This window comes from Oncorhynchus keta, chromosome 1 (assembly GCF_023373465.1).
Source record: "Oncorhynchus keta strain PuntledgeMale-10-30-2019 chromosome 1, Oket_V2, whole genome shotgun sequence".
Taxonomy (NCBI): Eukaryota; Metazoa; Chordata; class Actinopteri; order Salmoniformes; family Salmonidae; genus Oncorhynchus; species Oncorhynchus keta.
The window spans coordinates 62981433-63009291 of NC_068421.1; the positions used below are offsets into that span (position 1 = coordinate 62981433).

The window sequence follows — 27859 nt, forward strand, 5'->3', positions numbered from 1 at the left end:
TCAACAAAATGGATGTAGAAACTGTTGATTGCCCCTTTAAAGGTAGTATTTACTCAAAGACAAAATCAGAATTTCTGGGATGCTTTTTATTCTACACTTGATGGCATTACATTTGTTTCACGGTTATCACAAAGCAATTTTTTAAATAATATGCATAAAATCATTGTGTCCTATTTTGAGTTTGCACATCAAAGCTGTCCTCTTTTGTGAAACTGGAAAAAGAAAGTCACGGTTCTCTGTTTCAGCTAGCTTCCCAACATGCATCTTACTCTGTACTTATATTGTTGTGCAGATATTATAAAGAACTGGTGATGATTCTATTGATATGCTTATAAATCAGATATCTCTTGTAATTACTGTTAGGCTTCTATGCAATTCAGCATTGCTTTACAGTGGATAGTCATGTCTGTTGTATACATTGTTTGTTGGGCCACAGGACAGGCAGTAATCAGATCTTCTCCACATGGTTCCCAGGGAAGAGTCCTTCCTTGCCACAAAACCTGCCTCTCCACCAGCCTGATGCATCTGCAGGGGAACACAGAGATATGGACAGCTGTGGACTCCATACACAGTACAGTCTTAGAACTCATCCAATACAGGTCTGAGCATAAATTGATGCTGTGAGCTTATTCGGGATCAGCACTTAAAGCATAACAGCACTGGTGTTGTAGTGCCAAGCATCCAACAAGTTCTCTAGTCTCTTCTGCCTCTTTCTTCTCACCCTTTTCCGTTGTTGAGATGGACACAGTTTCTTAACAAATAGAGAATTGAGTACTATTCTATTCCTTCCCTACGTGTTCCTCACCTTCATTGAGCAGGTCGATGATATCATTGGTGTCGAAGCTGAGCTCGTCTGTGTCCTGGCCAGCATACTGGTACAGCGCCCGGCAACGCGGGCCGGTGGGGCGTGGCTGGGCCTTGGGCCGGCTGGATGGGGCCGGGGGTGGCCGCTGGCTGCTGATACTCCTCTTCCTCTGCATTCTGGAGAGGGGTGGGGGGGGAGAGAGAGAGAGAGAGATGAGAGAGAGGGAGATAGTATATGTTGTGAATACCCACTGTGTGCTCAGTTTATTCAGCTCACCCAGACACGCCCTGGTCAGGCACGTTAAGGAAGTCCAGGTTCCCCTGCTGAGTCTGAGCCGAGCCTCGTCTTGTATTCAGGGAGCCCAGTTTGGGGAGGGCGGCGCTGGGGGGCCGGTTCTGTTTCTGGGGGATGGAGTAGGTTTGCTCTGGCTGCTGGGGCGGTGGAGCACCTCTAACTCTGGGTGCACCATTCTGGTGCCCTAGTCAAAGAAGAGGAACACAGATACCATCAAAACACAAGTATACCATTGTATACATTCATACACTAAGACCTCTAAGATCTCAACATAATTATCACAGTGGTGGTACACAGTTCATAGTAAGCACTGCAAGTCCATGTTCATGAAATGAGGCCTGCCAATGACGTAGGAACATATCTGGACCAAATAATGAGTTTACCTCTGCTAGGAGGCTGACTCCTGCCCCCTCCATGGTTCTGTGGAGATCCCTTCTTGGTGGGCTCTGACAAAATAAACATGTAGAGTTTTAAACTATGACATATTAGGATTAACAGGATATATTATATACTGTACACTGTATTGAGTCAGACTTAGTATTCTATACATTATCTACTATATCTATGTTTCTTTTCCACTTCGGTATGTGATTTTGTCTGTTCCTGATACTCACTGGAGGTCTTTAGCAGGCCGTCTCCCACGTTGATGGTGAGAGTCTTTCCAGCTGGTTTGATCTCTGCCTGGTCTCCCTGTCCCCTCTGGAACACCACAACACGGGTGCCCCCTCCACCCCAGCCCTCCTTCTTCACCCGGAACTCCAGTCTGTAGAGAGCCACAACAGTGGACATGAATGATATGATCCATTTTTACCAGATGCTTTCATCCAAAGTTAACTTGATCAACTAAACTATGGAGACCCCACACATAGAGAGTCATATAGCAAGGCTGTTCCTATCCAGTATGTGTGTAGTCATACCTGTCGTTGAAGGAGAGAGACAGCTTGTTCTTGGTCACCTCTTCATAGCGCTTACAGAGCAGGCTGAGGAACTCTGTCTTGAAGTTGGACTCTAGCAGACTGTCATACTGAGCCTCATGCACGATGAAGAAATCATCCTGTCTCGTACTACAAAGAGAGGGAGAAAGGCAGAAATGGAAAGGTTTGAGGGCTTGCCGTTGATAGAAGACAAGAAGTGTCACACACAGTAGGCCGATATAGCAAAGTTCTTTTTCTTTACATATCCTGTGTGATCAGTTCCTGTTTCTTAATGAATACACTGACCACAAAAGTTCCCAATGGTACTGCCTGGAAATACATCATACTGGACTGTTATATGCTATTCTAAGTGGAGCAGGGAGAAAACCCCTTTACCTGAGAGAGACAGAGTGGATGCTCTCAAACTCCAGCTTCCTCTTTAACACCTCTTTTATCTGTCCCTTCTCTGGCCCCTTCTTCACCTTCTCTCTGCCTATCAGGTAGATGCCCTTGGGAGACAGAATCAGGTCCCTCTTGATGGACTGGAGAGAGAAAATGGGAGGGGGAGAGAAAGAATAAGAGTGAGAATGAGTGTGTGTAAATGGAAGATGGAAGAAGTTAACCCCATGTTGTGTTGTTAACCCCGGCATTGGCTCTCTTTTCCTCACCGCTCTGTAGGGGAGGGACAGGTAGACTCACATTGAACCTGCGGTCAAACTTGTTGACCGAGTCTGCAAAGTCCACTCGCTCCCTCTTGGCCAGGAACTGTCTGAGCTCAGGCCTCTGCTCCAGGCCCAGATAGTCTCCTACAAAGTTCCTGTTGATGCTGTTCCTCCTCCGCTCCTTAGAGTTGTACAGGATGTCCGAGGCTGCGGATAACATGCGAGAGAGGGGAGTACATGGTCATTTTAAGTAAGAACTTTCAAGGACATATTCATTGCTGTATATTCATTTTCTGTATTTACATTGATTTATGTATATTCATATTTCTTCTTTGTTTCATCCCCACACACCCCTCTAGGATCATTGACACACTTACCCTCCTCCCTCATCTGTTCATATTTCCTCCTGGCGATATACCTTCTCCAGGCCTTCTGGATGGTCCTGGCGAACATGTCGAATTTCCTCTCCCGCATCTCTTCCAATAGGAAGAGCTAGGAGAGACGGAGGGGAGAGGGAATGCTTTGATCAAATAAACCCTTTTACAGTATATAGATGAATACCTCACACCTTTTTTTTGTAATATATTTCATATATTCATTTAAACCGGGAAGACCCATTGAGATAAAAGAAATAGCACTTTTCTCAGGGAGACCTATGTGGGCCCCTACCGACTCTGGGGCCTTGACAAAGACCTTGGAGCGCCCCATCTGGTACTGATCTGTGTCCATGTTGACAGAGCGGAGGAGATGCAGGACCCCCTGCTGCTCTCCCCCCCGCCAGCACGGCCACGTCTCTGCCGTCAGGATGGCATACCTGTAAGCCACACACAGAGGGTCAGACACTGGGAGGGGGGCATAAACTAGAACCACCCCCCACGCACACGCACTGAGAAGAGGACACAAAGCAGACACTGAAGGACACACACCTAGGAGTAAGTAAGACCCACCTCTGTAGGAACTTATTGAAGACTCTGCGGTAGGCGTAGCCGGCTCGACGTACACGGATGTTCTCCCGCAGCCCAAGGTACTCCACCTGGTGCTTGGCCCTAAACACACACACATAGTTTCACCATCCCCTTTATTCTGATGTTCCATTTCTAATGTTCCAAACTATACCGTCATAACTTTCTGCTATTGGATATTTGGTGTCTGTTGGGGGGTGTAATAGAGACAAACCGGCTCTCCTCCCAGTCCTTGGGTCTCTTAGTCTCGTTGGGTTTGATACATCGGATATAGTGGGGGGTGCACTTCATCAACGTATTCACCAGATCATTGGCTTGTTTCTGCGGAGAGAACATAAGAGATGGATATACCACCATGTAGCTACTAATAATCTCAAACGTATGGGTGTACTGTTCCACTCAGCCACTGAACCACAGTGCTGGCAGTAGAGTTGGGACTGTTACCTTGATCTTAGAGCTAGCAGTAGTGGGCCTGCTCTTCTTGTCTGTGTTGAGGTTTTCAGGGAAGAGGCTGCGGATGAAGTCACTGTGGGAACAAGATGGAGGACCACATTTCCCACATTATTTTCAAGCCCTGGTTGTTTTGAGACACGTGTCTGTTAAGGTAAAGATAGAGGCATACGTACTGTTCACTGCTCTGCATGAGTTCAATGAGGTCAGTAAAAAGCACGTCCCGGTTTCTCTCACAGAAGCCATTTATTTCGTAGGAGACCTGAGGTGACATGAGACATCATGTGTAAACATCAACATTCACACCGACCTTCACACATGTCTACCTACCCACTTCTCATTGATGGAACATTCCTTTCTACCTCACAGCCTAGAATTGTCTACGTCTATGTGTTTTGAGCGTGAGAAGACTTGTCCTCTCCTGGTACCCACCTTGCCTGCATAGTGGTGGATGACAAAGCCAGAGTTCCAGCTGTTGAAGTGTTCGTGAGTGCCCACCGCCGCAGAGAGCTTCTGGAGCAGGGTGCCATCTGCCCCCTCACCCTTGGCATGCATGGTGGCACACACATCATCCAGCACACTCATGATGCCTGGCGGGTTCTGGAGGGGATTGTTAGACATTTAGTGTGGTAGCCACAAGCAGAATAAAGACACATTTGTGGAAATTCCATTGAGATATTGTCATTTTGGGCTCACCAACTTATTCTCGATGAGGTCACACACAACCTTGTTGTTGAAATACTCAATTGGTGTCCACTTGATGCCTTCCTGAACATACTCTTCCTGTGAGAAACACAGAGAGATAGACAATGCCAATATCATTTTCACAACATCCAAGACACCTCGTAAAGGAAATGAAGAGTGTTGATGTTTGAGAGTGGTTTGTACCTGTTCAGCCTTCAGTGTCAGCTCAATAAATATCTGCTGTAGCTTCTCGTTGACAAAGTTGATGCAGAACTGCTCAAACCCATTCCTCTGTCAGAAAGCACACATCCAGATTGAAGACAATGTTATCACACAGCTATGTCTGGTCTTGTTATCCCATCAGAGATCAGAGATGTACATGTCTATGTATTTAATATACCATTCACCTGAAATATCTCAAAGCCATATATGTCAAGTACTCCTATACTGTATTCTTCATGAGGTTTCTGTATGGCTTTGTTTATTGCCTGGTAATAGGAGAGGAAGAGAGAGGAGAGTTCATTAGTATGAAATGGACGTGTCACCATTACTGTATTTGTGTCTGTGTGTGTATCGTTGCAGTGTATAGTAAACTCAGCCAAAAAAGAAACGTCCCATTTTCAGGACCCTGTCTTCCAAAAATAATTCGTAAAAATCCAAATAACTTCACAGATCTTCATTGTAAAGGGTTTACAATTACAGTTCATAAACAATTAATGAACAACCACCTGTGGAACTGTCGTTAAGACACAACTAACAGACGGTAGGCAATTTAGGTCACAGTTATGAAAACCTAGGACACTAAAGAGGCCTTTCTACTGACTCTGATAAACACCAAAAGAAAGATGCCCACGGTCCCTGCTCATTTGCGTGAACGTGCCTTAGGCATGCTGTAAGGAGGCATGAGGACTGCAGATGTGGCCATGGCAATAAATTGCAATGTCCGTACTGTGAAAGCTGAAGACAGCGCTACAGGGAGATAGGATAGACAGCTGATTGTCCTCGCAGTGGCAGACCACGTGTAACAACACCTGCACAGGATCAGTACATCCGAACATCACACCTGTGGGACTGGTACAGGATGGCAACAACAACTGCCTTAGTTATACCAGGAACGCACAATCCCTCCATCAGTGCTCAGACTGTCCGCAATAGGCTGAGAGAGGCTGGACTGAGGGCATGTAAGCCTATTGTAAGGCAGGTCCTCACCAGACATCACCGGCAACAACGCTGCCTATGGGCACAAACCCACTGTCGCTGAACCAGACAGGACAGCAAAAAGTGCTCTTCACTGACGAGTCGTGGTTTTGTCTCACCAGGGGTGATGGTCGGATTCACGCTTATTGTCGAAGGAATGAGCGTTACACCGAGGCCTGTACTCTGGAGCGGGATCGATTTGGAGATGGAGGGTCCGTCATGGTCTGGGGCGGTGTGTCACAGCATCATCGGATTTAGCTGGTTGTCATTGCAGGCAATCTCAACGCTGTGCGTTACAGGGAAGACATCCTCCTCCTTCATGTGGTACCCTTCCCACGTCTGGGACCTGTTGAATCGGAAGGTGAGGGCTAGGGCTATTCCCCCCAGAAATGTCCGGGATCTTGCAGGTACCTTGGCGGAAGAGTCGGGTAACATCTCACAGCAAGAACTGGCAAATCTGGTGCAGTCCATGAGGAGGAGATGCACTGCAGTACTTAATGCAGCTGGTGGCCACACCAGATACTGACTGTTACTTTTGACTTTGACCCCTCTGTTCAGGGACACATTATTCCATCTGTTAGTCACATGTTTGTGGAACTTGTTCAGTTTATGTCTCAGTTGTTGAATCTTGTTATGCTCACACAAATATTTACACGTTAAGTTTGCTGAAAATAAACACAGTTGACAGTGAGAGGACGTTCACAGAGGTCCGGCGCCGACTGAGATGGCCGCCTCGCTTCGCGTTCCTAGGAAACTATGCAGTTTTTTGCCTTTTTACGTGTTATTTCTTACATTAGTACTCCAGGTCATCTTAGGTTTCATTACATACAGTCGAGAAGAACTACTGAATATAAGATCAGCGTCAACTCACCATCAGTACGACCAAGAATATGTTTTCCGCGACGCGGATCCTGTGTTCTGCCTTACAAACAGGACAACGGAATGGATCGCATGCAGCGACCCAAGGAAACGACTCCGAAAAAGAGGGAAACGCGGGGGTGTTCTGGTCAGACTCCGAAAAAGGGCACATCGCGCAACACTTCCCAGCATTCTTCTTGCCAATGTCCAGTCTCTCGACAACAAGGTTGACGAAATCCGAGCAAGGGTGGCATTCCAGAGGGACATCAGAGACTGCAACGTTCTCTGCTTCACGGAAACATGGCTTACTGGGAAGACGCTATCCAGGGCGGTGCAGCCAACGGGTTTCTCCACGCATCGCGCCGACAGAAACATACATCTCTCTGGTAAGAAGAGTGGCGGGGGCGTATGCCTCATGACTAACGGGACATGGTGTGATGAAGGAAACATACAGGAACTCAAATCCTTCTGTTCACCTGATTTAGAATTCCTCACAATCAAATGTAGACCGCATTATCTTCCAAGAGAATTCTCTTCGATTATAATCACAGCCGTATATATCCCCCCCCAAGCAGACACATCGATGGCTCTGAACAAAATTTATTTAACTCTTTGCAAACTGGAAACCATTTATCCGGAGGCTGCATTCATTGTAGCTGGGGATTTTAACAAAGCTAATCTGAAAACAAGACTCCCTAAATTTGATCAGCATATCGATTGCGCAACCAGGGGTGGTAAAACCTTGGATCATTGTTACTCTAACTTCCGCGACGCATATAAGGCCCTGCCCCGCCCCCCTTTCGGGAAAGCTGACCAACACTCCAAGACTGCTTCCATCACGTGGACTGGGACATGTTTCGTATTGCGTCAGATGGAAATATTGATGAATACGCTGATTCGGTGTGCGAGTTCATTAGAACGTGCGTCGAAGATGTCGTTCCCATAGCAACGATAAAAACATTCCCAAACCAGAAACCGTGGATTGATGGCAGCATTCGCGTGAAACTGAAAGCGCGAACCACTGCTTTTAATCAGGGCAAGGTGTCTGGTAACATGTCCGAATATAAACAATGCAGCTATTCCTCCGCAAGGCTATTAAACAAGCTAAGCGTCAGTACAGAGACAAAGTGGAATCTCAATTCAATGGCTCAGACACAAGAGGCATGTGGCAGGGTCTACAGTCAATCACGGACTACAAGAAGAAACCCAGCCCAGTCACGGACCAGGATGTCTTGCTCCCAGGCAGACTAAATAACTTTTTTTGCCCGCTTTGAGGACAATACAGTGCCACTGACACGGCCTGCAACGAAAACATGCGGTCTCTCCTTCACTGCAGCCAAGGTGAGTAAGACATTTAAACGTGTTAACCCTCACAAGGCTGCAGGCCCAGACGGCATCCCCAGCCGCACCCTCAGAGCATGCGCAGACCAGCTGGCCGGTGTGTTTACGGACATATTCAATCAATCCCTATACCAGTCTGCTGTTCCCACATGCTTCAAGAGGGCCACCATTGTTCCTGTTCCCAAGAAAGCTAAGGTAACTGAGCTAAACGACTACCGCCCCGTAGCACTCACTTCCGTCATCATGAAGTGCTTTGAGAGACTAGTCAAGGACCATATCACCTCCACCCTACCTGACACCCTAGACCCACTCCAATTTGCTTACCGCCCAAATAGGTCCACAGACGATGCAATCTCAACCACACTGCACACTGCCCTAACCCACCTGGACAAGAGGAATACCTATGTGAGAATGCTGTTCATCCACTACAGCTCGGCATTCAACACCATAGTACCCTCCAAGCTCGTCATCAAGCTCGAGACCCTGGGTCTCGACCCCGCCCTGTGCAACTGGGTACTGGACTTCCTAACGGGCCGCCCCCAGGTGGTGAGGGTAGGCAACAACATCTCCTCCCCGCTGATCCTCAGCACGGGGGCCCCACAAGGGTGCGTTCTGAGCCCTCTCCTGTACTCCCTGTTCACCCACGACTGCGTGGCCACGCACGCCTCCAACTCAATCATCAAGTTTGCGGACGACACAACAGTGGTAGGCTTGATTACCAACAACAACGAGACGGCCTACAGGGAGGAGGTGAGGGCCCTCGGAGTGTGGTGTCAGGAAAATAACCTCACACTCAACGTCAACAAAACTAAGGAGATGATTGTGGACTTCAGGAAACAGCAGAGGGAACACCCCCCTATCCACATCGATGGAACAGTAGTGGAGAGGGTAGCTAGTTTTAAGTTCCTCGGCATACACATCACAGACAAACTGAATTGGTCCACTCACACTGACAGCGTCGTGAAGAAGGCGCAGCAGCGCCTATTCAACCTCAGGAGGCTGAAGAAATTCGGCTTGTCACCAAAAGCACTCACAAACTTCTACAGATGCACAATCGAGAGCATCCTGGCGGGCTGTATCACCGCCTGGTACGGCAACTGCTCCGCCCTCAACCGTAAGGCTCTCCAGAGGGTAGTGAGGACTGCACAACGCATCACCGGGGGCAAACTACCTGCCCTCCAGGACACCTACACCACCCGTTGTTACAGGAAGGCCATAAAGATCATCAAGGACATCAACCATCCGAACCACTGCCTGTTCACCCCGCTATCATCCAGAAGGCGAGGTCAGTACAGGTGCATCAAAGCTGGGACCGAGAGACTGAAAAACAGCTTCTATCTCAAGGCCATCAGACTGTTAAACAGCCACCACTAACATTGAGTGGCTGCTGCCAACACACTGTCATTGACACTGACCCAACTCCAGCCATTTTAATAATGGGAAATGATGTAAATATATCACTAGCCACTTTAAACAATGCTACCTTATATAATGTTACTTACCCTACATTATTCATCTCATATGCATACGTATATACTGTACTCTACATCATCGACTGCATCCTTATGTAATACATGTATCACTAGCCACTTTAACTATGCCACTTTGTTTACTTTGTCTACACACTCATCTCATATGTATATACTGTACTCGATACCATCTACTGTATGCTGCTCTGTACCATCACTCATTCATATATCCTTATGTACATATTCCTTATCCCCTTACACTGTGTATAAGACAGTAGTTTTGGAATTGTTAGTTAGATTACTTGTTGGTTATCACTGCATTGTCGGAACTAGAAGCACAAGCATTTCGCTACACTCGCATTAACATCTGCTAACCATGTGTATGTGACAAATAAAATTTGATTTGATTTGATTATTTGTTTGCTGAGTTTAGTTGTCCCTGACCTCCACCAGGTAGTCAAAGAGTCGTGTGTAGAGGGCCTTAGCCAGGGCGTCTCGGGTATAGGTGGCTTGTTCTTGATTGAGTGTCACATCGATGGACTCAGACTTTCCACCCCACTTTGAGTCCATCTTTCTGCTGGTCAGTTTGTCTTGCAGACGTGTTTGGTCAACGCCCAGCAGATAGGCAGGAAAGGCAAGCACTGGGAGGGAGGAAAAACATACAGAACAAACAGAACACCTGAGCAAAATCATGAATTCCTGCTTTCATTATAGCAAAAGTGTGTTTTGGTGTCTATCCCTCTCTAATATTTTTTCACCTTGGGGACAGTTGCATTGATGCTTACTTGTGCATATGGAGCTCTGTGTGCATGTGTTCATGTGAAGCTCTGTGCGCATGTGTTCATGTGGAGCTCTGTGAGCATGTGTTCATGTGGAGCTCTGTGAGCATGTGTTCATGTGAAGCTCTGTGTGCATGTGTTCATGTGGAGCTCTGTGAGCATGTGTTCATGTGGAGCTCTGTGAGCATGTGTTCATGTGGAGCTCTGTGAGCATGTGTTCATGTGAAGCTCTGTGTGCATGTGTTCATGTGGAGCTCTGTGAGCATGTGTTCATGTGGAGCTCTGTGAGCATGTGTTCATGTGGAGCTCTGTGAGCATGTGTTCATGTGGAGCTCTGTGAGCATGTGTTCATGTGGAGCTCTGTGAGCATGTGTTCATGTGGAGCTCTGTGGTCATGTGTTCATGTGGAGCTCTGTGAGCATGTGTTCATGTGGAGCTCTGTGGTCATGTGTTCATGTGGAGCTCTGTGTGCATGTGTTCATGTGCATGTGTGTGTATTAGGCATGTTTGTCTTCTCCCACTCACAGTCAGTGCTCTCCACCTGCCCATAGTTGCCTGCCTCTATGAAGCTGATGTTTCCAAGGTGCAGGATTCCTGTTATGATCTGCAGCCCCTGAGCCTGGTAGGCCTCTGGGATCCCAATCACATTCATGGCTTCCTGTGGACAAAACTCAACACTGATGTCTATGGTCCTGTACAGAGCGCCATTACTGCTGGCCCTGACAACACACTAGGACTGGGAATACACAAAAGAACAGTATATTTAACTAATATAAGCCTGTATTATGAATATAAATATGAGTGTCAATGTGTTCCCAGTGCTTCTGTGATGTCTCAATAAAGAAAAAAAATGTGTACTCTGTTTTAATCCCTGATGGCGTAAGGTACCATTGTCTCCTGAAAGTCCTTGCTGTCGTTGGTTCCGTCCACTTTGTATGTCCCAGACTGGTTCAGGTAGTAGTAGTACTCTGGAGTCATGATGCCCAGGGCTTCTTTCTGCTGGGGGTTGGCTCCTTCTATTAGCTAAATACAACAGTTCAGACAAAACACAACTGAAAGTTATAGCACATGGATTACATATCAACAATTCACACACAATTATGAAACCCTACAGAACCGTTAAATCTGTGCTGTCGGCTGAGAAAGTCAAACACATTGTCATTGTGGGTTGTTAAGTTACTGCTGGCCTAGCTCGGGGCCTGACTGACCTGGTAGTAGACGTGGAAGTTCCTCTCGTTCTCATTCTGGCTCACCACCCTCGACTTCTCAAGAAGGAAGTTAGAGATTTTACCACCGTCCGGCTCTCCTCCTCTGCTAAACTGGATCTCAAAGTACTTACCCTGTTAGATCAGAACACACACAAAAACCTTTCACTCAAATTAGACATGGTTCATTATTCTGACTTTGTGGGCAGGTAGCCTAGTGGTTAAGAGCGTTGGGCCAGTAACCGAAAGAGCGCTGGTATCGAAGCCCTGAACGGACTAGGTGAAAAATCTGTCGATGTTCCCTTGATCAGGGCACTATAACCTAATTGCTCCTGTAAGTAGCTAAGGATAAGAGCGTCTGCTAAATGACTCGTATTTAAATGGGAATGGGTATGTGGCCCTATGCATTGGTAGAATGGAATTATCAGAGCAGTGACACGAGATGTACTTACTGCTCTGTACCACAAGATGTACCACAAAATAATATATTTACTTTACCACACAGCTGTTGACCCCACCCAGGATCTCACCTCAGCTCAGTCTTCTCAAGCTCTTTCATCTCATTGTGTTGTTCTTCTATAATAGAGGCCTACAGTACATACAGCTGGGCACCTCAGAGGCAGGAAACCCCAGAGGTGACATGCACTCAGCTACAAAGCCTGAACTGTTGCATGTGGATGTGGTTAGGAGTTGAGGCTAACATCTCAGGATCTCAGCAGTAGGGAAAGGGGAGAGGGTGAAAGGTGGCTGTTGCATACTGCTGCTGTGGGTATATAGTCTGCAGAATTCAGATCACCTCTGGTAGAGCACAGGAAAAACAACAGCCTCTGTGCACAGTGTATTGTCTATAACAATAGTTAGCACAGAACTAACAGAAATGATCAGTATCAGTCTTACTTTAGCCCACACACAGTGTCTAGAGAGGAGGAGAAAGATGAAGGGAGGCTGATTGCTGTACATATCACTCACAAAGCGACTGGAGTTGTTGTTGCGGACAGTCTTGGCATTGCCGAAGGCCTCTAATAGAGGATTGGACTGGAGGATGATGTCCTTCACATGCTGAGAGACACATACAGAGAAACATCACAATACAGCACTTCAAGTTTCCTTCACAGTCATTAGTAATGGTAATGCTAATAGTAGTACTAGTAATGGTAATAGTAGTAATAGTAGTAATAGTAATGCTAATAGTAGTAATAGTAATGGTAATAGTAGTAATAGTAATGGTAATAGTAGTAATAGTAATGGCAATGCTAATATTAGTAATAGTAATTGTAATGGTAACAGTAGTAATAGTAATGGTAATAGTAGTAATAGTAATGGTAATAGTAGTAATAGTAATGGTAATAGTAGTAATAGTAATCGCAATGCTAATATTAGTAATAGTAATTGTAATGGTAATAGTAGTAATAGTAATGGTAATAGTAGTAATAGTAATGGCAATGCTAATATTAGTAATAGTAATTGTAATGGTAATAGTAGTAATAGTAATGGTATTAGTAGTAATAGTAATGCTAATGGTAGTAGTAGTAATAGTAATAACAGAAGGTAATACCTGCACTTTATCACCTCCTCCTGATACTTTGGAGATGTAACCCATAATGTATTTTGCAGCCACAGTCTTCCCAGCTCCACTCTCCCCACTGGCACAACACCCACAAAACATACAGCTATATTAATGATAACCCTCTAATTTACACTGTATCAAAAAAACATTTTTGTGAAACGTGTTGTGAAGGTGATCTATGGCTGCACATGAGTTTCTGTTTCTTTTATACTAAACAAAAATATAAACACAACATGTAAAGTGTTGGTCCCATGTTTCATGACCTGAACTAAAATATCCCAGAAATGTTCCATATGCACATAAAGCTTATTTCTTTCAAATTCTGTGCACAAATGTGTTTATATCCCTGTTTGTGAGCATTTCTCCTTTGCCAAGATAATCCATCCACCTGACAGGTGTGGAATATCAAGAAGCTAATTAAACAGCATGATCATTACACAGGTGCACCTTGTGCTGGGGACAATAAAAGGCCACTCTATAATGTGCCGTTTTGTCACACAACACAATGCCACAGATGTCTCAAGTTTTGAAGAAGCGTGCAATTGGCATGCTGACTGCAGGAATGTCTACCAGCTGTTGCCGGAGAATTTAATGTTAATTTCTCTATCATAAGCCGCCTCCAATGTTGTTTTACAGAATTTGGCAGTATGTCCCACTGTTTAACGTATACTGTTTACAGGAAACTCACTCTACATCCTTAGATGAAGTTGAGTGGGATAAGGGGTGGTGAAATACGGGGTGGTGAAATACATTTCTGTCACGGACAAAGGAACTCAAAGGGTGTGATGATATTAATTAACAAAAATGTTGAATATGAAAATGGACGAAAAAAGATTTGGCTCATTAATTTATATGGTCCAAATCAGGATGATCCACAGTTCTTCGAAAATATTTATATCAATTTATTGAACTTATGATCTAATCATTATGGTATGAGACTATAACACAGTGTTAAGTACCTCAATGGACCGTAAAGGTAATCACTCTACAAACTATCCTCACAGTGCCCTTAAGGAAATCACAAATATTATGGACACATTAAAAATAGTGGATATTTGGAGGCTAAAAAACCCGACCTATTGAGACATAATCAAGCTAGTCGTCTTGACTACTTTCTTATCTCTTTCTCTCTTGCATAAATGTTTATAATAGGAGACAGAATGCGATCGGATCATCATCTAATTGGCATTCACATAACTCTTATAGATTTTCCACGTGGACGGGGATATTGGACATTTTATCAAAGTTTACTGGACGACAACTTATTTTTAACTAAGACAAAATAACTTATAACTGAATTTTTTCAGTACAATATTGGTTCAGCAAATCCTCTTATTGTTTGGAATACCTTTAAATGTACCTTCAGGGGTCATTCAATTCAATATTCATCAATAATAAAAAAGCAGTTTCTGTCTAAAAAGACAAGATTAACAAGGGAAATACATTAACTAATAGTACAGGTAGATAGCAATAAAAATGATACTACAGAGATACAAGTTAGAAGAAAAACATAAAGAGGAACTTGTTCAAGAACAAACTAATGTAATCTATTACATTAGTTCAATTTCGGTAATTCTCTTATAAAATGGGTAACAATAATGTATAGCAACCCCAGGTGTAAAATAGTAAATAACGGCTACTACTTAGAGAGTTTTGAATTGTCAAGAGGAGTTTAACAAGGGTGTCCGCTGTCACCATATCTATTCGTTATGGCCATCGAAATGCTAGCTATTAAAATCAGATCCAATAACAACATTAGAGGATTAGAAATCCAAGGCTTAAAAACAAAGGTGTCCATGTATTTTTATTTTATTTTTACATCACCTTTATTTAACCAGGTAGGCTAGTTGAGAACAAGTTCTCATTTGCAACTGCAACCTGGTCAAGATAAAGCAAAGCAGTTCGACACATACAAAACACAGAGTTACACATGGAATAAACAAACATACAATCAATACTAAAGTAGAAAAACCTATATACAGCATGTGCAAATGAGGTAGGATAAGAGAGTTAAGGCAATAAATAGGCCATGGTGGCGAAGTAATTACAATATAACAATTCAATACTGGAATGGTAGAATGTGCAGAAAATTAATGTGTAAGTAGAGGTACTGGGGTGCAAAGGAGCAAGATAAATAAATAAATACAGTATGGGGATGAGGTAGATTAGATTGGCTATTTACAGATGAGCTATGTACAGATGTAGTGATCTGTGACCTGCTCTGACAGCTGGTGCTTAAAGCTAGTGAGGGAGGTAAGAATCTCCAGCTTTAGTGATTTTTGCAGTTTGTTCCAGTCATTGGCAGCAGAGAACTGGAAGGAGAGGCGGCCGAAGGAAGAATTGGCTTTGGGGGTGACCAGTGAGATTTACCTGCTGGAGCGCATGCTATGGGTGGGTGCTGCTATGGTGACCAGTGAGCTGAGATAAGGCGGGGCTTTACCTAGCAGAGACTTGTAGATGACCTGGAGCCAGTGGGTTTGGCAACGAGTATGAAGCGAGGGCCAGCCAACGAGAGCGTACAGGTCGCAGTGGTGGGTAGTATATGGGGCTTTGGTGACAAAACGGATGGCACTGTGGTAGACTGCATCCAATTTCTTGAGTAGAGTGTTGGAGGCAATTTTGTAAATGACATCGTCGAAGTCGAGGATCAGTACAATGGTCAGTTTTATGAGGGTATGTTTGGCAGCATGAGTGAAGGATGCGATTATAGATTTAATTTTGGATTGGAGATGCTTAATGTGAGTCTGGAAGGAGAGTTTACAGTCTAACCAGACACTTAGGTATTTGTAGTTGTCCAGAACCATCCAGAGTAGTGATGCTGGACGGGCGGGCAGGTGCGGGCAGCAATCGGTTGAAGAGCATGCGTTTAGTTTTACTTGCATTTAAGAGCAGTTGGAGGCCACGGAAGGAGAGTTGTATGGCATTGAAGCTCGTCTGGAGGTTAGCTAACACTGTGTCCAAGGAGGGGCCAGAAGTATACAGAATGGTGTTGTCTGCGTAGAGGTGGATCAGAGAATCACCAGCAGCAAGAGCGACATCTTTGATGTATACAGAGAAAAGAGGCCCGAGAATTGAACCCTGTGGCAGCCCCATAGAGACTACCAGAGGTCCGGACAACAGGCCCTCTGATTTAACATACTGAACTCTATCAGAGAAGTAGTTGGTGAACCAGGCGAGGCAATCATTTGAGAAACCAAAGCTGTTGAGTCTGCCAATAAGAATGTTGTGATTGACAGAGTCGAAAGCCTTAGCCAGGTCGATGAATACGGCTGCACAGTAATGTCTCTTATCGATGGTGGTTATGATATCATTTAGGACCTTGAGCGTGGCTGAGGTGCACCCATGACCAGCTCTGAAACCAGATTGCATGGTGGAGAAAGTATGGTGGGATTCGAAATGGTGGGTAATCTGTTTGTTGACTTGGCTTTTGAAGACCTTAGAAAAGCAGGGTAGAATAGATAGAGGTCTGTAGCAGTTTGGGTCTAGAGTGTCTCCCCCTTTGAAGAGGGGGATGACTGCGGCAGCTTTCCAATCTTTAGGAATCTCGGACAATACGAAAGAGGTTGAACAGGCTAGTAATAGGGGTTGCAACAATTTTGGGAGATCATTTTAGAATGCCGATGACTCAAGTTTTATATTAAGTCCGCAATCTAGATCCCTGCAATGTCTCATTAAAGATCTAGATAACTTTTCTGTACTCTTTGGACTAAAACCTAATTATGATAAGTGTACAATATTACATATTGTAAGCGAGTGGCAGTGGGAGGAGGTAGGGAAATGGTCTGTCTGCCCAATATAAAGGATCAAAACTGGAGGAGGAATAAAAATAGCATAAATAGGAAAATATACCAGTTTCATTTGAGGACCAGGATGTTGACAACTGTGCCATACAGATGACAAAATAGTTGGGAAGAGATTTTTGATGTATTGATTCCATGGTACAGGGAGAATGAGTTGATATATAAAACAACGCAAGATTCAAGACTTCGTGCTTTTCAGCTAAAATTATTACATAGAATTCTTCCCACCCACCAACAAAATGTTGAATATTTGGGGCATAAAATCATCGAAGCTCTGCAGATTTTGTTGTGAGGATACAGAATCAATAGACCATTTATTTTGGTATTACCCTCAGGTAGCCTGTTTCTGGTCTCACGTTCAGGAATGGCTGAAAATGCATAGCATTGATCTAAAATTGGCCCTAGAAATAGTACTGTTAGGAGATCTAGAGAGACCGGATCAGTCAATTACTAATATACTAATACTCTTAGTAAAAGTATTTATTTTCATCTCGCAATCTGTTGATTCTATTCGATTAGATAGATTGAAATTGTACATTAAACATCACAGTATAGTTGAAAGATATGAGTTGCATAGAGACCAGAAGTGGGTGGCCAGCAGAGATAGATGGGACGGGCTGAGGTAAGCTGAGGGTTGGTATGTGGAATTGGAGACAAGTGGGAGTGGAGTTGCTGTGTGAGACATAGAATGATGGTAAAAGATACAAGTAAAACAAATTATACAAAAATAAGTCAAAATAAATCATAATAAAAAGTATGTTTGAATGACACTAAGTGGAAGTGTTTTTACAACTAATGCCTGTTTGCCTGAGGCTGATGCTGTGCAGGTGTTTGTAAACATGCATATTCACACACTCTCATTCAAATGAACACCTACAAGAACACACACATACATGTAATAGTGCCAGACATGCACACAAACATATACAGTTGGCATTGCTGTTATGATTTCAGTTGTCCTTGATGTCCTTTGTTTTAAATGTATTATTATTATTATTTGTTTGCATTGTTGTTTGCTGTTTTCTTCTGTCTTTTCCTTTATTCTCTTTAGTTCATTCTCTTGGTTGTTGGTGCATTGGGGGGTTCTTGGGGGTGGGGAATGGAATTAATTGTTATTTTTATTTAGTTTTTTCTTCCTGGGGGGGACTGTGGGAAGAGTCTTGAATGGTTGAGGAACAGTTATTGGGGAACTGTGGAGGGATCTTGGAGGGTTCGGGTTCACGTTTTTTGGCCTGGTGGGAGATCTGTCAACGTGCCCTTGAGCAGGGTATTGACCCTGGATGCTTCTGTGTGTCGATCTGAATGGGAATCTGTTGGATGACTGGTGTGATGTAGAGAGGCTTCACTGCAAGTATATTGTATGTTTCGAATATTATTATTATATTATTTCAATAAATAAATTTAAAAAAATAAATAATAATAAAGTATGTCCCACTGGCCTCATAACCAACGACCACGTGTAACCATGTCAGCCCGGGACCTCCACATCAGGCTTCTTCACCTGCGGAATAGTCTGAGATCAGCCACCCAGACAGCTGATGAAACTGTGGGTTTGCACAACCAAAGAATTTCTGCACAAACGGTCAGAAACCATCTCAGGGAAGTTTATTTGTGTGCTCGTCATCCTCACCAGGGTCTTGACCTGACTGCAGTTCAGAGTCCTAACTGACTTCAGTGGGCAAATGCTTACCATGGATAGCCACTGTCACACTGAAGAAGTGTCTAGGTATGTATGGTGTCATGTGGGCGAGCGATTTGCTGATGTCAACGTTGTGAACAGAGAGCCCCGTGGTGGAGGTGGGGTTATGGTATGTGCAGGCATAAGCTACGGACAACGGACACAATTGCATTTTACCAATGTCAATTTGAATACATAAAGATACCGTGACGAGTTCCTGAGGCCCATTGTTGTGCCGTTCATCCGCCGCAATCACCTCATGTTTCACCAGGATAATGCACAGCCCCATGTCTCAAGGATCTACACAATTCCTGGAAGCTGAAAATGTCCCAGTTCTTCCATGGCTTGCATACTCACCAGACATGTCACCAATTGAAAATGTTTGGGATGCTCTGGATCGATGTGTACGACAAAGTGTTCCAGCTCCCGACAATATCCAGCAACTTCTCACAGCCATTGAAGAGGAGTGGGACAACATTCCACAGGCCACAATCAACAGCCTGATCAACTCTATGCGAAGGAGATGTGTTGTCGCGCTGCATGAGACAAATAGTGGTTTTCTGATCCATACCTCTACCTTTTTTTTTAAAGGTATCTGTGAACAACAGATGCATATCTGTATTCCCAGTCATGTGAAGTCCATTGATCAGGGCCTAATGAATTTATTTTGATTGACTGATTTTCTCATGTGAACTGTAACTGAGTAAAATCTTTTAAATTGTTGCATGTTGCATTTATATTTCTGTTCAGTGTAGTTAGAAAGGAAATGACACACTGATTGAGCTTTGGTTCTTTGTTAGTTCTGAGAAAAGTAGTAGAATGACGCACATGAGAAGCCCTAAGGTGCGTTAGAGAGAGGCACAGAGAAAAACTAGGACTACATACTGCCTGCCAGCAGAAAGAGATAGCAGTTATGACACTGGTATAATAACACACCTGATAATAACACACTGGTTCTCCTGATCAATCATCATGTTCCTGTACATGTTATCAGTCAGGGCGTAGATGTGGGGAGGGTTTTCATACTGGGCCTTTACATGGAGAAAGATGGACAGAAAAATGAGAGAGAGAGAGAGAGAGAGAGAGAGAGAGAGAGAAACGGAGGGAGGGAGTTTAATATACAACTATGAAGGTAAACAAGGAAGTGAATGGGAATACAGTATAAAGACCAAAGTATGTGTTGAACAAAAGGATGTTTTACTCACAGCCCCTTGGTAGAGTTCAATTTCCCGGTCAGTGAAGTAGGGCATCTGTTTGAAAGGGTTTACTGATATCAACACAGAGCCAATATAGGTCTGCACATGACAGTTAAGGGTGTTTCCCGTGAAATCACAGAATATGATATTGAAACAATCACAGCGAAATTGTTGATTATGTAAACTTTTCAAAAAGATAAATATCCCAAACCATACATTAGTTTCATCCGGACTGGATTACACACACACATATAATGCTTTTTTTTCACACAAAGAATGAATTAAGTCCCGAATGTGCAGTAAAATATGTACTAAAAACACGGAAGTGTGCTGTTGAGTCACAAAGTGCATCCAAAAGAGGAACAGTGCAGTCCTATTATTGCATACATTCATGTGTGTCTGCGCATGTGAAGAAGTTGAGTACATATGTGTGGTAGGGGGATGAGGCAAGGATGGTATGTATGTTTGTTATTGTGTTGTTGCTACTGTATGAGTACAAACATCAGCTGTGCTCACGAATGATGTAGAATGGAAGGACCTAATGCTATGGGCCAGTGGAATGACCTCAATGACCTCAATTCTCAAATGGTTTAAAAGCCATTTGTAACAGTTTTTTGTTTGTGTGTATGAGTGTATGCCTTTAAATACATCAGTCTGAGAGTGTGTGAGGGGGCAGGTCTGCTGTATTTCTTCTGAAGAGACATTTGTGAGAAGTGATGAAGGTCCCTAACAGACAATGAAACAGGATACGAAGATGTAGTCATCCATGTATCTCTTCTTCAGGTTCTCCACGATGGAGTCTTCGCTGATCTTGGACAGTAGCACCATGTCGTCCACACCACTCTGCTTGACATTCTGACTCTGCCAGTGATACTTACTGCCCTGCAGGAGAGAACGCTCAGGGTTAGGGAATGCACACCCTTTTTATGTGTAATTGAGGCAGAGAGAAAAGCAGAAGTAGATCTATAGATGACCTAGTTCATACAAATCTACAAACAGGAGGGTATAGAAAACCAGAGGACGCATGGGCCAACTGTAATTGGAAGGCATGTGCACCAGCAGACATCAGAGAGAAGTTTCTCAGCAGCAGGGTCTCTCTGTGTGTAACTGTGTCATTAAGAATGTGACTAACTGTGGTTATCAGTACAGGAAGCTGAGGACAGTTACCAGGCAACGCTCTGTAGATGAGGTGAGCATTTGCCAATTTGGCCATCTCTGTGAGGTACTGCTTCCCACTCTGATCTACGACAGTGATAACCAGTAGTTGTGGTATCTATTGAATATGCTTCCTATAGGAGTCTGTGGAATGGGAGGGGACTCAGTTTAAAGTATACCATTGAACCACAGATAGAGCAATGAGACAGATATTTCACAGGATGTATAAATGTGAAGCATCTGGTTCGCGTTTCCACTCACTCCCAAATATGGTGGTGAGAGGAAGCTCAGCGGAAGGCAGTGGGAGAAGATGGAGCGAGATGGATTCTGGCCAACATTCTGCCAATTTTCTCATTGATAAAACATTTGATCTCGATACAGTTTTCTGTTTCCAAAACTAGAATCTGTTACGAACAGAGTAGACTAAGTTTTGTAGACTTTACCCGTTGCCAAAGTTTCAAACAACTGCATTGTTTAGAAGGAGTGCAAGGGCGAATTGAGTTATTGCACACACGCACTTCACAGAGGTAGGTGTTCCCTAAAAGAAATATGCAAATACTTGCTAGAACACACCAATAGGCTGTCACTAGCTCTTGCTTATTCTGCCCACTATGATTTATTTGCTCCCCTGGAACTGACATCCTGTGGTCTATCTTGGGTTAGTTATACAAATCTGTGATTGGGCCTTGCTTCAGTGATTTCTTTACCCAAAATGAATGTAGTGCATTTTAAAGTAACTGCCAAAAAAAAGACCCTCTTTTCATTTTCTGCTCCCCTCCCATTCCTATACCTTCAATATGATGATGACGTCCACCACATCGTGCAGAGAGTTTCCTGACTTCCCTAATCACCACATAAAGAGTTGACTTCATCCCGGTTTGGCCAGCGATGTTGTATTACACTGTGTGATATGATCTTAGCCTTGTTTGGGTTCCTAACGCTGTTTTGTTTTGATGTGTGGTGGATCCTGAAAATAGGTCTAACATGATTACTGTGGTCTGAGTTCCAATTCTCTCAACCTTCTAGTGATAACTTTGGAGGAGAAGGTTCGAATACAAATGTATATTCCGACCCCAGTGAGTCAGTCAACTCTCTGGCCAATCAATCAATGATATTCAATTACAAATAAGCGACCATGAACATTAGATACTGTAAGAAAACAAGCAGTACTTCAGTCCTTGAGGGCCGGTATTGCATCTCTGTTGTAATGAATGATACACACTTTTCATGTGAACAACCTGAGTAAGGCTGTTTGTTTGTCACACATTTCAGACCACAATCCATACGTATTCTGCTCAGTACACAGAAATGGCATCAGCTGGGTGAAACCAATGTTCTGACTGCTTTAAATAGCTAACTGCTGATGTGACTGTTGATCCAGTGCTATGTTAAAATAGCCCACTTGCTGCTGTCTAGTGTCAGACCTGGGAGATGCTTTGTGCGCTCAGAGAGGACTACTGTAGTTCACTCCATCTGTCATCACTGTTGTGACTCACTCACTACTGTGTAGAAAAAAGTTGTGACAATGCATCCAAAATCAATCTATCAATGAAAGAAGTCTTATTGTAAGCTTACTCAAGTATCTTAGAACATCTTTTGTGTGTTTGCGCATCCAGCAAGGGGCCGGATCTGTGCTTGGGAGTCTGTGTGGGGAGGAAGTATTGTGTTAGAAACTACAGGCCCCTCTGTCTCTCTGTCAGGTCAGCTGCACTTCCCTTCTCACGGATCACCACTACATCTTGTGAAACCCTCTCCACTTTTTAACACGTCACTGCTGCTCTTCCATTCCAGACAATACTACTAATACTACTTCTTTTAACAGTTCACCCTTACATTTACATTTGAATCCAGAGCTACTTGCCGTTAGTGCATTCATTTTAAGATAACTACAGTGCCTTGCGAAAGTATTCACCCCCTTGGCGTTTTTCCTATTTTGTTGCATTACAACCTGTAATTTAAACTGATTTTTATTTGGATTTCATGTAATGGGCAGACACAAAATAGTCCAAATTGGGGAAGTGAAGTTTAAAAAAATACTTGTTTCAAAAAATGTAAAAGAAAAACAAACAGAAAAGTGGTGGGTGTATATGTATTCACCCTCTTTGCTATGAAGCCCCTAAATAAGATCTGGTGCAACCAATTACCTTCAGAAGTCACATAATTAGTTAAATAAAGTCCACCTATGTGCAATATAAGTGTCACATGATCTGTCACATGATCTCAGTATGTATGAATATATATATTTATGAACATTTGAACATCTTGGCCATGTTCTGTTATAATCTCCACCCGGCACAGCCAGAAGAGGACTGGCCACCCCTCATAACCTGGTTCCTCTCTAGGTTTCTTCCTAGGTTTTGGCCTTTCTAGAGAGTTTTTCCTAGCCACCGTGCTTCTACACCTGTATTGCTTGCTGTTTGGGGTTTAAGGCTGGGATTCTGTACAGCACTTTGAGATATCAGCTGATGTAAGAAGGGCTATATAAATACATTTGATTTGATATATACACCTGTTCTGAAAAGCCCCAGAGTCTGCAACACCATTAAGCAAGGGGGACCACCAAGCAAGTGGCACCATGAAGACCAAGGAGCTCTCCAAACAGGTCAGGGACAAAGTTGTGGAGAAGTACAGATCAGGGTTGGGTTATAAAACAAAACCCGAAACTTGAACATTCCACGGTGCAACATTAATTCCCTTATTAAATAATTGAAAGAATAGGGCACCCCAACAAACCTGCCAAGAAAGGGCCGCCCACCAAAACTCACAGACCAGGCAAGGAGGGCATTAATCAGAGAGGCAACAAAGAGACCAAAGATAACCCTGAAGGAGCTGCAAAGCTCCACACCGGAGATTTGAGTAACTGTCCATAGGACCACTTTAAGCCGTACACTCCACAGAGCTTTATGAAAGAGTGTCCAGAAAAAAATAAGCAAACATGTTTGGTGTTTCCCAAAAGGGATGTGGGAGACTCCCCAAATATATGGAATTAGTTAGATGAGACTAAAATTGAGCTTTTTGGCCATCAAGGAAAACGCTATGTCTGGCGCAAACCCAACACCTCTCATCACCCTGAGAATATCATCCCCACAGTGAAGCATGGTGGTGGCAGCATCATGTAGTGGCAATATTTTTAATCGGCAGGGACTGGGAAACTAGTCAGAACTGAGGGAATGATGGATGGTGCTAAATACAGGGAAATTCTTGAGTGAAACCTGTTTCAGACAATGACCCTAAGCATACTGCTAAAGCAGCACTTGAGTGGTTTAAGGGGATACATTTAAATGTCTTGGACTGGCCTAGTCAAAGCCCAGACCACAATCCAATTGAGAATCTGTGGTATTACTTAAAAATTGCTGTACACCAGCGGAACCCATCCAACTTGAAGGAGCTGGAGCAGTTTTGCCTTGAAGAATGGGCAAAAATCCCAGTGGCTAGATGTGCCAAGCTTATAGAGGTATACCCCAAGAGACATGTTGTTATTTCTTGTTTGTTTCACAATAAAACATATTTTGCATCTTCAAAGTGGTAGGCATGTTGTGTAAATAAAATGATACAACCCCCTCAAAAATCTATTTTAATTCCAGGTTGTAAGGCAACAAAATAGGAAAAATGCCAAGGGGGGTGAATACTTTCGTAAGCCACTGTAGGTGAGACAACAACATATCACATATCGTAGTAAGTACATTTTTCCTCAATAAAGAAGTTATCAGCAAACTCAGTGCTAGTAGGAAAAGAAAGAGCCAAGGTTAGACCTTACCCAGCTCCTCAGGAACAATAGTCCCCTCTACTGCTGGTTTTCACATTTGATAGGACTCTTTTTAATGCTTTTGATCAGTATTGTCATACCTACATGTACTTTCTCTCTCATGTCTTGTTAACGTCATGAGAATACAATCTCTGGTTAGGAGAAAAACAGGTTGTAGCAGCTGCAGATACGTTTTATTAACGACTCCATAGTGTACAGCACATTCTTACACAAATGTGAGGACATAGGATTCAATCAATGCTTCTTTCCCTCTTGACTAGAAACACTCACCATAACCGGAGTGGATACTAGCAGGGCTTGTCAGTCAAAAGAGGAAAGGACAGCATGTTCTCCATTTAAGGAGTTAAGAGTCTCTACTACTTGATGTCCACTACCTCCTGTTCTGTAGCACTTTGTTGTATGATTGTTGTTGACAAGAGTGATAGAACACATCAGTTATCCATTTTCCTTTCATCATCTGGACATAAAATGAACACACCCTGAACATCAGTGTGCTTCCCTGTTGGTTCTAAGTCAGCTGTTGCCAGGCTCCAGAGTGTGATAAGTGCCAGCATCCGGACATAATGTGAGAGCCCACTGTACAGCTGAGTCAAGTGACCTCAACCTAACATATAAGGCCATGTACTTCAGAAAGTCTGTGAGATAGAGGAGACCATCACAGGAGGCTGTTGAGGGGAGGATGGCTCATAAGGGCTCATAATAATGACTGGAATTAAATTAATGGAATGGTTTTAAACACAATGAAATAATTTGCTTGATGTGTCAAATCTATTCCATGAATTCTATTCCAGACATTACTATGAACTCGTCCTCCCCAATTGAGGTGGCACCAGCTGCCTGTGCTCAGCATATACAGTAGATGGAGAGGATAGATGAGTCCTAGTGAGGAGAGTCTTCAATAGTCTAGGTATGTGTGTGGTGTGTTACCATCGTGCCGGCGGTGCGTGTGCCCCTCTTCTCCCACGGTCCTGGACCAGGTGTTCAAAGTCCAGACTGTGTGTGTCGGTAATCCCACGCTAGCCCCTTCACAGCACGACCATCACAGTCAGGAAGTCTCCAGCACACACAGTCACACAGACAGAACAGCCACCGACAAGACTTTAACATTCAAAGCGTTCAAACGTACTTCCTCATACTCCCACAGACCCAGAGCGAAACAAGAACTGCTCTGCCACAGACTTAAGAGGACACAGACACACACACACAGATACAGACACACACACACAGACACACATATACAGACACACACACACAGAGGCACACACACACACTCATCCTATATCTATAGGTACCACTTCTACTCTGTTGCATTTTCAATTCTTCATTTAGTCATGGTCTAAATGTTTAGACCTAATTAACAGTCAATGTTGATACTGCTCGGGGCTGTTATATCACACATTGTTAAAGTCCATAACAAACTTCATCTTTGATACAGACAGTATTTTTATATCATGAATAACCCCTCTATAACATACCAATAATTTAACTAATGGCACCTCTGTGTTTAATTTCACTTTACATGACGCTTCAGTTGTTTACTAACTACTCCACCCAGACTGTGGTTAGTCTCTCATCTTTAAAATCTGAAAGGCTTGCAGTGAATGGCACTACACCCATAACGAACTTTAAAAAGGGGTTTTACATGACATGTTCACCTCTGATTTAGACACTGTCTCCTGTATTCCTGACCCTGACTTGGCTCTAGAACATGTATCCTCCATGTTAATTCCTCTAGCATATTACAGCCTCAAAGATAGATCTAACTCTTGGTTTTCTTCTGTGCTATTAGAGCCCATTTAGATGAGAAATCAGGCCTTGGCCAAGGCAAGAAAAACTGACTCTGCAGTGGACAGTGGTCTGCGAGTACTTCTAAATTTTGGACAACAGTAAATGCACTGAAGCATGCAAATTCCTCTTCTTCCCTGTCTTAGGAAGTTCTGTCTGACTCTGGCATCAAACTGAGGAGAAAGTGATAAGTGATGCTTTTAATAAACATTTTACTTCTGCAGGCTTTTTATTTGAGAGAAACTGTGGTTTAATTGACCCTGGTCAGTCAATTGACTGCTCTTCCCTCTGTACGCCTCTAGCTGAATCGATGTTTAACTGTCAACTTCTAGTGAATCTTTGTTTTCATTTCAACAATTTAATACCTGTGGTGCTAGATGCCTTGCTAAAAATTGATGTAAAGAAAAATCCAATGGGGCTGATATGCTTTTGTCACGTTCTGACCTTAGTTCCTTTGTTATGTCTTTGTTTTAGTATGGTCAGGGCGTGAGTTGGGTGGGTTGTCTATGTTCCGTTTTCTATGTTTGGCCTGGTATGGTTCTCAATCAGAGGCAGGTGTCGTTAGTTGTCTCTGATTGAGAATCATACTTAGGGAGCCTTTTCCCACCTGTGTTTCGTGGGTGTTTATTTTCTGTCTTTGTGTATGTCACCAGACAGGACTTTTTTCGGTTCGTATCATTCTCGTTGTTATTTTTGTTTTAGCGTTCTGAGTTGAATGAATATCGTCATGAACACGTACCACGCTGCGCTTTGGTCCGATCCTTGCGACTCCTCGTCAGAAGAAGAGGACGAGCGTTACAGCTTTATCCCTTTTTTTGCAGCAGCTCTCTGCCCCCCTGACTGCTGAATCATTAACCCATATTTTTTACCTGATGATTATATCTGGTACTATCTCCAAGGTTTGGAAGGCGGCCCATGTTCTCCCCCTTCACAAAGCCGGTGACCCTTGTGACCTAAATAATTATAGCTCTATTTCTAAACTTTCTGCCTAGCTAAAATATTAGAATCCTTGATTAATTCTCAGCTAAGATCTTTCTTATCTTTGAAATGTATCCTAAATTTACATCAGTCAGGGTTTAGACCAGGTCATAGCACTATCTCTGCTGCATCCCTAGCTATAAATTATGTGGTTAACTGTATGGATAAAAGACAACATTGTGCTGCCCTCTTCATTGACCTGCCAAAACTTCTCGACTGTTCATCACTCAGAGAATTTCCTCAATTGGCCTAGACCCGGCTGCATGTAACTGCATGTAACTGGTTTACATGCAGCCTAGAACTCAATGTCTATC

The 27859-nt window shown here is 43.5% G+C and overlaps 1 protein-coding gene across 1 annotated transcript; it reads right to left on the reverse strand.

Moving 5' to 3' along the window:
• Positions 1-65: 65 nt before the first annotated feature.
• myo1f (myosin IF) lies at positions 66-25909 on the reverse strand. The gene is made up of 28 exons (XM_052457456.1): positions 25710-25909; positions 20612-20743; positions 19871-19960; positions 19602-19696; positions 13176-13263; positions 12590-12679; positions 11624-11755; positions 11304-11438; positions 10941-11073; positions 10081-10277; positions 5179-5259; positions 4976-5062; positions 4784-4870; positions 4520-4687; positions 4264-4349; positions 4082-4163; positions 3852-3958; positions 3623-3721; positions 3345-3489; positions 3053-3167; positions 2713-2882; positions 2410-2555; positions 2017-2163; positions 1714-1862; positions 1483-1545; positions 1082-1283; positions 806-981; positions 66-525 (listed from the first exon to the last, which is right to left on the reverse strand). The coding sequence occupies exons 1-28, from the start codon at positions 25710-25712 to the stop codon at positions 449-451; spliced, it is 3282 nt and encodes a 1093-aa protein (XP_052313416.1). The 5' UTR covers positions 25713-25909; the 3' UTR covers positions 66-448.
• Positions 25910-27859: the final 1950 nt, after the last annotated feature.

Coding starts and splice junctions, on each gene's coding strand:
- myo1f (XM_052457456.1), bottom strand. Junction 2,164..2,409: donor ATCCACTCTGTCTCTCTCAG/GTAAAGGGGTTT, acceptor CTCTCTTTGTAG/TACGAGACAGGATGATTTCT. Junction 1,546..1,713: donor CGGCCTGCTAAAGACCTCCA/GTGAGTATCAGG, acceptor TTATTTTGTCAG/AGCCCACCAAGAAGGGATCT.